Source organism: Engraulis encrasicolus, chromosome 7 (genome assembly GCF_034702125.1).
Source record: "Engraulis encrasicolus isolate BLACKSEA-1 chromosome 7, IST_EnEncr_1.0, whole genome shotgun sequence".
NCBI classification, from domain to species: Eukaryota; Metazoa; Chordata; class Actinopteri; order Clupeiformes; family Engraulidae; genus Engraulis; species Engraulis encrasicolus.
Window position 1 is genome coordinate 41,794,384 of NC_085863.1, and position 12,158 is coordinate 41,806,541.

General features: G+C 42.4%; 1 protein-coding gene across 1 annotated transcript; it reads left to right on the top strand.

Annotated features, from left to right (window-relative positions):
• Nucleotides 1-7,166: 7,166 nt before the first annotated feature.
• LOC134452187 (lipocalin-like) lies at nucleotides 7,167-12,158 on the top strand. The gene is made up of 6 exons (XM_063202555.1): nucleotides 7,167-7,296; nucleotides 8,671-8,810; nucleotides 9,163-9,242; nucleotides 11,132-11,245; nucleotides 11,883-11,981; nucleotides 12,096-12,158. Exons 1-6 carry the CDS (start codon nucleotides 7,183-7,185, stop codon nucleotides 12,098-12,100), a joined length of 552 nt encoding a protein of 183 aa, XP_063058625.1. The 5' UTR covers nucleotides 7,167-7,182; the 3' UTR covers nucleotides 12,101-12,158.

The following is a 12,158-nucleotide window of genomic DNA, read 5'->3' on the forward strand; positions in this document are numbered from 1 at the left end:
ACACACACAGCCATGTTCCCACACTCCCCCTTCAGCACCCCCAAGCACACATTTACCATGCACACACACACACACACACACACACACACACACACACACACACACACACACACACACACACACACACACACACACACACACACACACACACACACATACACACAGTGCAGTGCAACGTGCTAAATGACTGTTTCCCTGTGTGTGTGTGTGTGTGTGTGTGTGTGTGTGTGTGTGTGTGTGTGTGTGTGTGTGTGTGTGTGTGTGTGTGTGTGTGTGTGTGTGTGTGTGTGATGCTAATGGACCCTAATGAAGGCAGAGAAGAATGAGGCGGGGGGCAGACTATAGAAGGGTGGGGGTACACAGAGAGGGAAGGAGACGGGTTGACCAATAAAGAACGAGAGAGAAAGGAGAGACACTCGGAGAGAGAGAGAGAGAGAGAGAGAGAGAGAGAGAGAGAGAGAGAGAGAGAGAAGGACAGAGAGAGGGAGAGAGGGGGATACAGTGAGAGAGGGAAGGAGAGAGGGAGAAAGACAAGTATAGACAAAGAGAGCTAGACCGTAGGCATGGAGGGGAGGCACACAGAGGGGCTGGCAGAAGGGGGAACTTGAAGGGGGTAACACATGGATAGAGGGATAGAGAGAGAGAGGGGGCAGCACACAGAGAGAGGGATAGAGAGGGGTATAGAGAGGGAAATAGGGGAGCAGAGAGAGGGAAAGAGAGGAGAAGAGAGAGGGGAAAAGAGACGGATAAAGAAGGGTAGAGAGAGAGAGAGAGGTGACAAGAGAGAGGGAGAGAAATACATAGAGATGGAGAAAGAGAGCGAGAGGTAGGTTACTTGATGGATGGACAGTGAGTGTAGATGGAGGAAGAGTGTGAGAGAAAGAAACAAAGAGGGAGAGACTGATAGACAGAGAGAGGGACAGAGAGACAGAGAGAAAGTAAGAGGAGGGAGAGATGGAGAGAGGGATGGAGAGAAAGGGAGGGATGGAGAGAAAGAGATGACGAGAGAGAAACTGTAAGACTGAGAGAAAGGGACTGAGGGACAGATGGATGAGAGAGAGATGGAGAGAGGGACAGAGAGAAGGAGGGGGAGGGAGAGAGGGAGATGAAGAGAGACTGAGAGAGAGAGACGGAGAGAAAGAGGAGCCCAGTCTCGTGATAAAATCAACTATATGCTTTGTGGCGCCGTAACGATATAGCCTTGTTTTGCGTGGTTGGGCAACGTTCGTAGGCTACGAGATGTTTACAAATGCTACAAATGTTTGATTACCGTATGAAACTAGTGAGTCCCATTTCCAGTTACCCTTTACTCACGCTTGATCGTTGACGTCCGTCCCCATTATTCTTTCCCCCAGAACCAAACTACCCCAATTGTCAATTCCACCTTTTGTCACCCTACCACGACAAGCAAGACTATATCGTGACGACACCACAAAGCTTATAGTTGATTTGTTCTGTTTCTTTTTCGTAAGGATTTCACGAATGGCACGAGATACGGTTGGAGAGAGTGACAAGGGAGAGATGAGACACACTGTATCCACCCAGCACCTTCACATTCTCTCTTTCTCTCTCATTCTCTCACCCATACACTCTCATACCTGAATTTCCCCCTGGGGATCAATAAAGTTACTCTACTCTACTCATTCGTTCACACACGAGTTCAGTTGTAGCAGGACAGGCTCCCACTGTGTGTGTGTGTGTGTGTGTGTGTGTGTGTGTGTGTGTGTGTGTGTGTGTGTGTGTGTGTGTGTGTGTGTGTGTGTGTGTGTGTGTGTGTGTGTGTGTGTGTGTGTGTGTGTGTGTGTGTGTGCATATGTACATTTGTGCATGAGTGCATGCTTATTTTCCCTTGATTCCTGGAAATTTCTAGATTGCGGATAGCCATTATCTCACATGACTTTTCTGCCAACTAACACACACACACACACACACACACACACACACACACACACACACACACACACACACACACACACACACACACACACACACACACATGAAGTCATAGCTTTAAACGCTGAACATGTGTAGGCCTATTAGGCCTTGAGCCAGAACCCAAAAATTGACCTCTCGCAATCGAACGGGTGGGCAAGTTCTAATCTGTTTTTTTGACTTCTTGGACATCTCAAGTAAACATTTTGGCATGATAACCATTGCAAACAGGTAGCTTTTTGGTAGTTATCATGTGTTGAAATGGTGCACCAGTAAAATGGAAATGTGAAAATCGGTATTGTGGTTCTTTACTATTATGTAGTTTGTTGACCACACAGGGTGCTTGAATTACCTCAGGGATGCTTTCCCTTCTATTAAGACCCTACAGGGGTTGTTAGACCACACTAATAGGCCTAATAGAATCACCTCAGCAATGTGTGAATGACAAAATGTGATAAAAAGGATAACATAAGAAATCCGATTTTTAATTTTTTTTAAACTTTTTTACTTTTACACCCAACAGCAAAACAACACCAAAAAACATAATGAACAAACACATACTAACATGTGATAACCATATACTGTACATTAATATGGCATGATAACCATTGCAAAGAGGTAGTTAGTGAAAGATCATGCGTTGAAATGGTGGACCAGTAAAACGGAAATGTGAAAACTCTATTGTTGTTTTTTGTTATTATGCAGTTTGTTGACCACACAGGGTGCTTACATTTCCTCAGAGATGCTTTCCCTTCAATTAGAGCCCAAAAAGGTTGTTAGACCATACCAATAGACCTAATAGAATCACCTAAGCTATATGTGAATGAGAAAATGTGATAAAAATGACAACATATGAAATCGTTTTCTTTTTATTATTAAACTTGCAGGACAATGGAATACAAATCAATTAAAATATATTCTTCAAAGTTATTTTCTGGATTTTCTTTTTGATGTTCTGTCTCTCTATATTAGAATACATTTTCTCATTAATATTATAGAATGGTCACGTCTTTATTAGTGGGCAAACCAACAAAATCAGCAAGGGATCAAATACTTATTCTCCTCACTGTATGTCACCATGATGATCCTCTTCATGCTGACATACGCATGTCTTAAGTTTTTAGAGGGTTGTGCATTTTGAGCTACTTCTCAGACATTGGCAATCCTGCAGTTTACATTGATGGCTGCACTTGCAAGACATCAGTTGTAGCACTGCCTCAGGGGCTGGAGATTGCCGCATTCACTGTATAGTGAGCTGGTCATTTTCATAGTTGGCCCAGCCATGGTCAAGTGTTCTTGGGATTTGAGGATGCTGCTGAAGACTTGCTCTCAAGATGCCAGCCTGATAGTTGGCAAACATAGCATGCATGAGGAGGCAGTCCTCACATGGTGGAAGTTGGCTTGATTCACACTCTCCATGCTGAGTGCAGAAAAGCTGGTAACGGGTTGTATGTATGTTCTACGTATTTGTCGATGCTATGTAGAGTTGGCACCTAAATGCTTCATGAATACATCCATGGACAGCTCCAAGTCCTGTCCCAGCTTATGAAAAACTATTTGAAAGAGCTCTGAACTCATCGTGAGCTTTAAGGCTCTGAGCTTTCCACGGCCTGCACTGTCCTTTTGTGTTTTTATGATTATTTTTTATATTTACTTTACATTATTTTTCTATTGTAGACCTAGCCTCTTCCCCCTTACATTAGAAAATTCGCACTGGGTACAAGTAGTTCAAGAAAACTGTCATGTGGTTTTTACCTTGGCTGTCATGTGGTGCACCTCGACCGGCTGGCTTTAAGGTTGTAACGCAGTCCTTCTGCTATAACCTTATTGTCACCAAATGGTAATGGCCAAGTCTTAATCGGTTACCTAAGACTTCCTGCATTGTTAGCAATGTTGTTATAATGTTGTAATAAATATATATATGTAGTTGAGCGTTTTCAGCCAAGAGTGAATTGGCCTGTTGCCAGGCTCATTTGCAGTAGGAGGCCATCAGAGGTAGAAAGAATACTAAAGAATGTAATTAAGTAAAAACAGTAACATACCATTACTTGGTTCAAATTCTACTCAAAGTAGAAGTAAAATTACCTCTTTAAAAGTGTGCTTGAGTAAAAGTTTAAAAAAAATACTTTAAAAATGTAATTTGAGTAGAAGTTAGTTACTTTCAGTTTGTCTTTCTATCGCTTTCCTTAAATAGCACCCTTCGTGACCTCTGTCTATCTCTACACATGCCATCTTCCAAAAACCTGGCTTTGATCGTGACAACAAAATTCTGTGTGCCCTGTTGTGGCAAAGTTGCAGGCCGAGGGTCAGCTCATTGATACAACAGCCCATTACTCTGAATTTAGGGGTCTGGATTTCATTGTGTTTGGGTCTGGGACCTTCAATTTCAAAGGCGGGGAAGTCTACCAAAGGAAATAGTCTGGTGGATTTCATTTAATTCCCAGTTGAGAGATTAAATTCATGAATAAGTTTTGTTAATAAATAATAAGTCTTGTATATCTTCTAAAAAACAGTTTTCAGGCTGCGTTGCTACTCCCTCAGATCTAGTCCCTGGTGTGTGCTCTACTATTCTCAGCCAGTTGCTTGCAACTCTATTGTGTACCGTCTATGGGCTGTCGGACTAATGGTATTGGGCCAGCGGGCCCTAGAGTCATCCAATAGATTAGTCCAAAATAGATCATTTATGGTAAATGGTAATAACACACAATTCCCCTTCATGTCTGACAGATGTTCCCCTTTATTTCAATTTTGCCTTCCTCAGTACTCAAGATAGATATAAGTAAAATACTTGGGCCAAATTGTAATTTGAGTAAAAATAAAATCACCCATTTAAATAACTACTTTGGAAATTACAAGTTACTCATCAAAGTACTCAATTACAGTAATTTCAGCAAATGCAATTACTGTAGGTTAAAGAACTTAAGTATGAGGCGGCCCCTTGTCAGTATATCAGGAATATACACATCACCACTAAAAGTGTATATAGGCCTTTTTCCTCACACATGTGTTATGTTCAAGCATGCATGTACAAGAAAAGGTATTGTATAAGCTTGAATTGATGTCTATCCCTGCTATTGTCTAAAGGGTGCCTCATACTTAAGTACTACTTATTACTACTTAAGTGTTTTTGGGAAACTCAGACGATATTACAAGAGTTACCAGCAGGGACAGCCATATGAAGGTAGATATTTGAACAGAAGAAGACAAATGCAAGCAGAATCATAGAGTCAACTCCATCTGTCAGGCACAGACACACAGCCACTGCCACACCAACACGCATGCACATTATGTGTTTTCTCTGGGTTTCTGGTAATGTGTGGAATGATCAAAATTTGAGAATAGCATAACATATGAATCTAGAAACCACCACTTATTTTCAAATAGTAAATGTACTTTAATTACCAGACACTGAAGCAGTAACTGTAAGGGAATGCAACTCTTCAATTTTTTGATTGTTAATAATGTAATAGTGAAACATGTAATCTGTTATTCCCCATTACTGGCCTGCTCTCTGGACTCTTCATACAGTATGTTGCTTGGAAGGTGGGGTGATCCCAGTGCAGAGCGGGTCTGTCTGTTGATTTGGGACTTTACTTTTACTGTTGGTTTTCCAAACCCAAGTGATTGTATCATAGGCATGCACAGATCTAGGAACGGACTTGGTGGTGCTAAAGCATCTGCCCCTTCGCAGTATTGGACGAAAAAAAGGCCCTTTTTGAAAGTTCTTGTTATTTTGCCACAATGTGTTCCATATTGGTATGATCATCTACGGTAGAAATTCTTGAGATCAAAAGCATGTGACAATTTCCCACTGATATAGTATAGTTTATAATACAAGGGTGGGGAATCTAACTTATGTCTCAAGGGCCGTTTACGGCCCCTGATGTAATTTTAATGTTATGCAGTTTCACATGGAATTTGACATGCTTTGTAAAGAACTCTTAGAAATTGAATTTGCAATACAATTAAGTTATGTTTTCAGGGGACCTAGAGGAGGTGGGGTCTGTTGTGAAGGTGCCCACCTTCAATGTAGGCCTAAACTGCAGGGGGAAATCCTGATTTGTGTTCATAGTGCAGCCTTTTATAAAATTTGAAGTCCCCCACTCCTGTTCTAACCTAGCAAGGAAACTGGAAGTTTCACATGCCCCCCGCCCCCACCTTGAGCACCTGCCCCCAAAAATGTCTGTGCATGGCACCAGATTGTATAGTGTAGTACACTCTCAACAACAGCATGGTACAAAAAGTGACTTTATCCTCTCCAAACACCCTTAGTCGATGTAAAAAGTGTAGTCTCTGCTTTATCCAATAGGTCTTTGTCTACATATCAAATTCGAGTGTGTATGTAAATTAGTTCACATTTAAGTACATTACACTTTGTTTGGATAATGAAAGATAACTTTTAAGGAAACTTGTAATATAAAACCCACCTGTATTGTAATGTACTGGGAAAATTGTGTGGTGATGCATAGAAGTTTTTTTTTTCACTCTTGAGAAATAAACCCTCATTTTTAAATGAAAAGTCAGTGAAAATGGGGGCCTGAACTAAATTAAGTTGGAAATATGTGTAACGTGCCCTTTGAACTATCCAAGAATTTTGTATAACAACTTTTCCTATAAATATATTTACCTCACAGTCATTTTTATGTTCAATTTATCAAGATATTAGCAAATTAGCCTAGGCGTTTTTAGTGTAAAATGGTTCAAATAAGAAATGCATGGTAAATATGATAAAGCTACTGTTCTGCAAAGGTTATCATACCAATTCATAAACTGGACATATATAGCAATAATAAAATACCAACAAGACTTTGCCCACCCTTTCGATTGCGATCGGTGGTCTGGCTCATGGACTATATATGCAAATCCCCCTATACTATCTGCCAAAGAATTACATAACATACTGACACAGTCCACACCAGGTGTGTGCGTGTGTGTGTCCATGCATGTGCGTCTGTGTATGACTGCGCACATACATGTGTGTGCATGCATGTGAGTGTGCATGTGTGTGTGTGTGTGTGTATGTGTGTGAGAGAGAGAGACACCACCCCTCTCCCCACTATATAAGGGCTCTGTGTGAGCTGCTCACCAATAGAGCAGCTTCTCTTTCACACACAGACACACATTCATACACCCACCGCACACACACTCCTATCACAGACACACATATCACACTCACTACTCTCTGTCTCCTACACACACACACACACACTCGCCTTCACAGGTGGCTTCAACAGCACAGTAACTACAGCGATGGTCGGCGTGACAACCATGCGTCTCCTGCCCATACTTGGATTTATGACGTTGACACTTGTGTCCGTTGGCAACGCTGAGATTCTGCCCCAAGCTGGCTTCAATGTTCAAGGGGTGAGCAGATGCACATAGGCTTCTCTCTCTCTCTCTCTCTCTCTCTCTCTCTCTCTCTCTCTCTCTCTCTCTCTCTCTCTCTATCTCTCTCTCTCCCCCATGTTTATGTTTTGCATCTTCTTTTCCTAACCAGCTAAAGTGACAGGATGCTTAACTGATGCTATACAAATAAAATTATGCTGTTATTATTTGTTCTATTTTTAGTAGTACTATTATTATCATCATTATTACTGTAGTTGCAGCTGTTCTTCCCATTGGTTGATGATGAATAGGTTACTATGATTGGCTGTGTGTGTGGAACCGTGTGAACTTACCAAAAGCGTCCAAAAGCATTCATTCCAACATTCTGATTGGTCTAAATGCTATTGTTGCTTTTGTCACCTTCTGTTGCGTACAGTCTTCTGTTTTGTTGATACCATTAGGCTGGTAAATGCCTTCTGCACGCTAACTGACTGCTGTGCTGTATTCTTTTCATTTTTCTTCAGCAACTTATTTGGACATTGTAGCAACAACATTGATGTTTCCCAAAGTCACTAGTTGATGATTACAAGTATCTATAGTTCCATGCATTTTTGGATAGGGCACTGGACACTGATAGGGCATTTAGCATCCAAAAAGACAGGATATTGATGGTAGAGTATATAATTATGTAGTACATGTAGTAATTAACCAGTGCTCTCCGCATCGTCCTCCATGTCTGAGGTACCCTGAGCATAGTACTGTCCCACCACAGTGCTCCCTTTCGGGCGCCATTGTGGACTGCCCCCTTGCCCCCCATGGTGAAGAGTCTTTAAAAAGGTTCTGGTTCTGGATCGTGATGCGGATCACCATCAATCACTTGTTCCTTTGGTAATTTACAACAGCTCCTTCATCAAATTCCGTTCATAACTTTTTGAGTTATCCTGCTGACAGACAAACAAACAGACAGAGAGACAAACAGGCAGACAAACCAACGCTACCGAAAACATGAATTCTATAATATACATTCATAACTGCTGGCTGGCCTTGTTTCGTTGCATCCAATTAATCATTTGGGTTGCATTTCTATTTCTTATTTCATTGCTTATGTGTTAGGGACTTATGTGTTGATGGGCAATTGCATCGCTACCGACAAAATAGCTAACTTTGTTCAGAGAATTACCCCTGGTTTGCACGTGGGTGTGTGTGTGTGTGTGTGTGTGTGTGTGTGTGTGTGTGTGTGTGTGTGTGTGTGTGTGTGTGTGTGTGTGTGTACAAGATGGTTGGTCAGTGTTACCTAGGCTTGCCACTAACGTACCCTGGGTTGTTTGTGTGTGTGTGTGTGTGTGTGTGTGTGTGTGTGTGTGTGTGTGTGTGTGTGTGTGTGTGTGTGTGTGTGTGTGTGTGTGTATGTAGATGGCTGGTCAGTGGTACTTAGTAGGGTTTGCCACTAATGCCCCCTGGTTCGTTGCTCGGCGCAGCATCATGAAGATGGGCAGTGTTACCATGACACCCAGCAGTGATGGAGGACTCACCATTGACCACTCCAGCGTCAAGTAACCACACACACACACACACACACACACACACACACACACACACACACACACACACACACACACACACACACACACACACCACTGCGGCATCAAGTAGCTATACAGTATAATAATATATTATAACAATGCAGTATAATATTAATACACACACACACACACACACACACACACACACACACACACACACACACACACACACACACACACTGTGTGTGTGTGTGTCAGAGAAAAAGACACTGTACTTCAAGACTGACGTGTGTGTGTGTGTGTGTGTGTGTGTGTGTGTGTGTGTGTGTGTGTGTGTGTGTGTGTGTGTGTGTGTGTGTGTGTGTGTGTTATGCTCATCCAGTGCTGATGGCTCCAGTTTCAAAATTACCCACAATGCCAGGCCTTCTACGTTGCCCGGGAGATTCACCTTCAGGAGCGAGCGTAAGTCCTGGCCACTGACTTGTATACTATATAGTTGCTAACTGCACTAGCTACTTTGTTGTTTGCAATGCAATATCCTAGCTAACTGGCTAACAACTACACTTTCGAGAAATGTACCCCTGGAGTACTTACCTGTAGTCACTGTCCCCATTACAATGACACTATCCCAGGGGGGACACACGTACATGTCTGCAGACACCGAGTTGCCCTCCCACGACACCAGTCCACTGTCACCGGACACAAGACATTGTACCCGGCAGAGTTGTACTTATATAACCCCTTTTAACCTAAGCTCTTTTTGGGAAAAGGTGCCCTTTATCTCTGCCTCCAAAGCACATAAAACATGAAATAAGTTGCATTTAAAACCTAGAACCTTCATTTTGCACTGGAATGTGATAATTCAGCTCTAACATACCCACATTTTTAATTAAACAGCTCAAATCGCAAGAACCTGAAAGCAGCATACATGCGCTCCAGGACACAATGGGATAACGTGGAAGTACTTTTACAGATGTAATTACAACACTAGTAGTATGATGTTGCACAGTTGAAACCATGTAATATTATACTACAAGTGATGTAATTACATCTGTGAGAGTACTTCTACTTCTACCTCGTACAACTCTGGTCCCTGGATAGCAGTTAGGTGTCCTGGGACAGCAGTGTCTTGTCATGGGAGTTGGGACAGTGTATAGGTAAATGACCCCTGGACAGTTTACAGGACACCATTGAATGTAGGCCAGGGTTTCCCAAACTGTGGTGCGTGCACCCCTGGGGGTGCGTGGCCTCCCACAAGGGGGTGCGTGAGCTGAATTGAGCAATGGCGGAAATGTGTGTTTATACAGCATTAATGAAAATGAAGTAGTTTTTAATTGTATGGTGAATTGTATGATTGAATAAACATCAAGTCTATTAGAAATGAGGATTCCCCAAATGACTCAGTGCAGTGAAGCCATATTTGAGTGGCCATCAGCACGCCAAAACATTCGCTTAGGGGGTGCGCGAACCACATTGAAATGTACAAGGGGGTGCACAAGGAAAAAAGTTTGGGAACCACTGATGTAGGCTATACAATAAAATGATCCCATTCAGGGGCGGAGCACTGGTATTGGGACAGGGGGGGCCTGAGATGTGTCAGAGGTGTTGGGCCCACGAAATATCGTAGAATGGGGCCCCTACAAGATGTTTGGCAATCGAAAGCCACTGGCAGGGGGCCCCCCCAAGTGGTGAGGCCGGGGGTTCCTGGCCCCTATGCCCCCCCCTCTGCTCCGCCCCTGATCCCACTGCACCTGTAGTAGACTTTCCATTGGTTGTCACAGAACGTGTCATATCTCAGTAGCCTCTTACTGTAGATGGGGTCGCCGGCGGGCCTTTTCACTATCTGCTGAATATACTCAACTGCATCGTAACAACAATACTATGACAGTACAGGGAGCATTAAGAAACAGATTAAGACATAGCCATTACAGTTTTGGTGAAAGTAAGGTTATAACATTGGCTCTGCGCTAAGGGGTTAATATAAATTGAACTGAAAGTTAACTCTTGACGTCTTTGGCGCCCAAAATGCCTTCTGACGCCAAAAATGCTTTCCCCAATTATCAATACTTTTCTTTACAACGTGTTACCTCCACCACTTTTGCCTCTAGCTGACTGATTGCACAATAAGGTTTCTAAGGATTTGTATACATTTTGATACATTTTGTATAAAGGTGGTAGCCAACATTAGTCCTTAAATAAAAGGTTTTCACATGAGAGTTGCATCTATCTTCTTTTCGCTCTGTGTGTGTGTGTGTGTGTGTGTGTGTGTGTGTGTGTGTGTGTGTGTGTGTGTGTGTGTGTGTGTGTGTGTGTGTGTGTGTGTGTGTGTGTGTGTGTGTGTGTGTGTACAGGTACGGAGGGGGAGAACGACATGCGTGTGGTGCAGGTGAACTACGGAGACTTTGCTCTCATCCACACCATCAAGAGCAGCGGGGGAGGCAGCACAGTCCTCAACAAACTATACGGTACACACACACACACACACACACACACACACACACACACACACACACACACACACACACACACACACACACACACACACACACACACACACACACGCAAACATCCCTTCTCTTGTGTCTCAGGTCACCACCGACCCATTTCAGTGAAAAATAGTGTATTGCACCAATGAGGTGTAATATGCAGGAATCTCAGAAATTTGGGTCGTTTTCAACTCTGATATTTATTAAAAAATACTTATAAATTACTGCCAAAACATGAATCATAACTGTTCTCCAAGGCAAAGTAGAGCGAGTCAGCTCATCCGATATGTGAGCTTTTAGGAAATCATATTTTTGCTTGTCTTCCTGTAGATTTATATGTATGCAAAAATAAAGCAAATTATGCATATGAATGAATGAATGAATTATCAATATTTTTTATATAAGATTTATATGTATGCAAAAATAAAGCAAATTATGCATATGAATGAATGAATGAATTATCAATATTAATCAATATCAATATTATATCACAGTGTATATTTCCAATGAGCACAATTCAAATCTGAGAAGAAAATTTTGCAGTAAGAAAAGTTCTTGGTCATGTTTTTGTTTTTGTGAGTGTGACAAACCCCCCCCCCCCCTCTCTCCTCTCCAGGTAGATCACCTGACCTGAGTCCTGATGTTCTTCAGAAGTTCCGGAGTTTCTCATTGGAGTGCGGCATTCTCCCTGAAAACATAGCCATCCTACCCAAGAGTACGTGTGTATGTGCGTATGTGCACGTGTGCGTGCATCTGTGCTTCTGTGTGTGCGTGCCTGTGTATGTGACAAACCATATTTTCATGTTCTTCTTTTTCTTGTTCTCCATAGACTGATCACCTGAGGGGTCGTCCACACACATCATCTTCCTTTTCTTTTCTTTTCTTTCTTTCT

Excerpts from the sequence above, each read along its gene's own strand:
- LOC134452187 (XM_063202555.1), top strand. The coding sequence starts at position 7,183 with ATGGTCGGCGTGACAACCATGCGTCTCCTGCCCATACTTGGATTTATG. Across the intron at positions 9,243-11,131 it reads ATTCACCTTCAGGAGCGAGC|GTACGGAGGGGGAGAACGAC; the intron begins GTAAGTCCTGGC and ends GTGTGTGTACAG. Across the intron at positions 11,246-11,882 it reads AGTCCTCAACAAACTATACG|GTAGATCACCTGACCTGAGT; the intron begins GTACACACACAC and ends TCTCCTCTCCAG.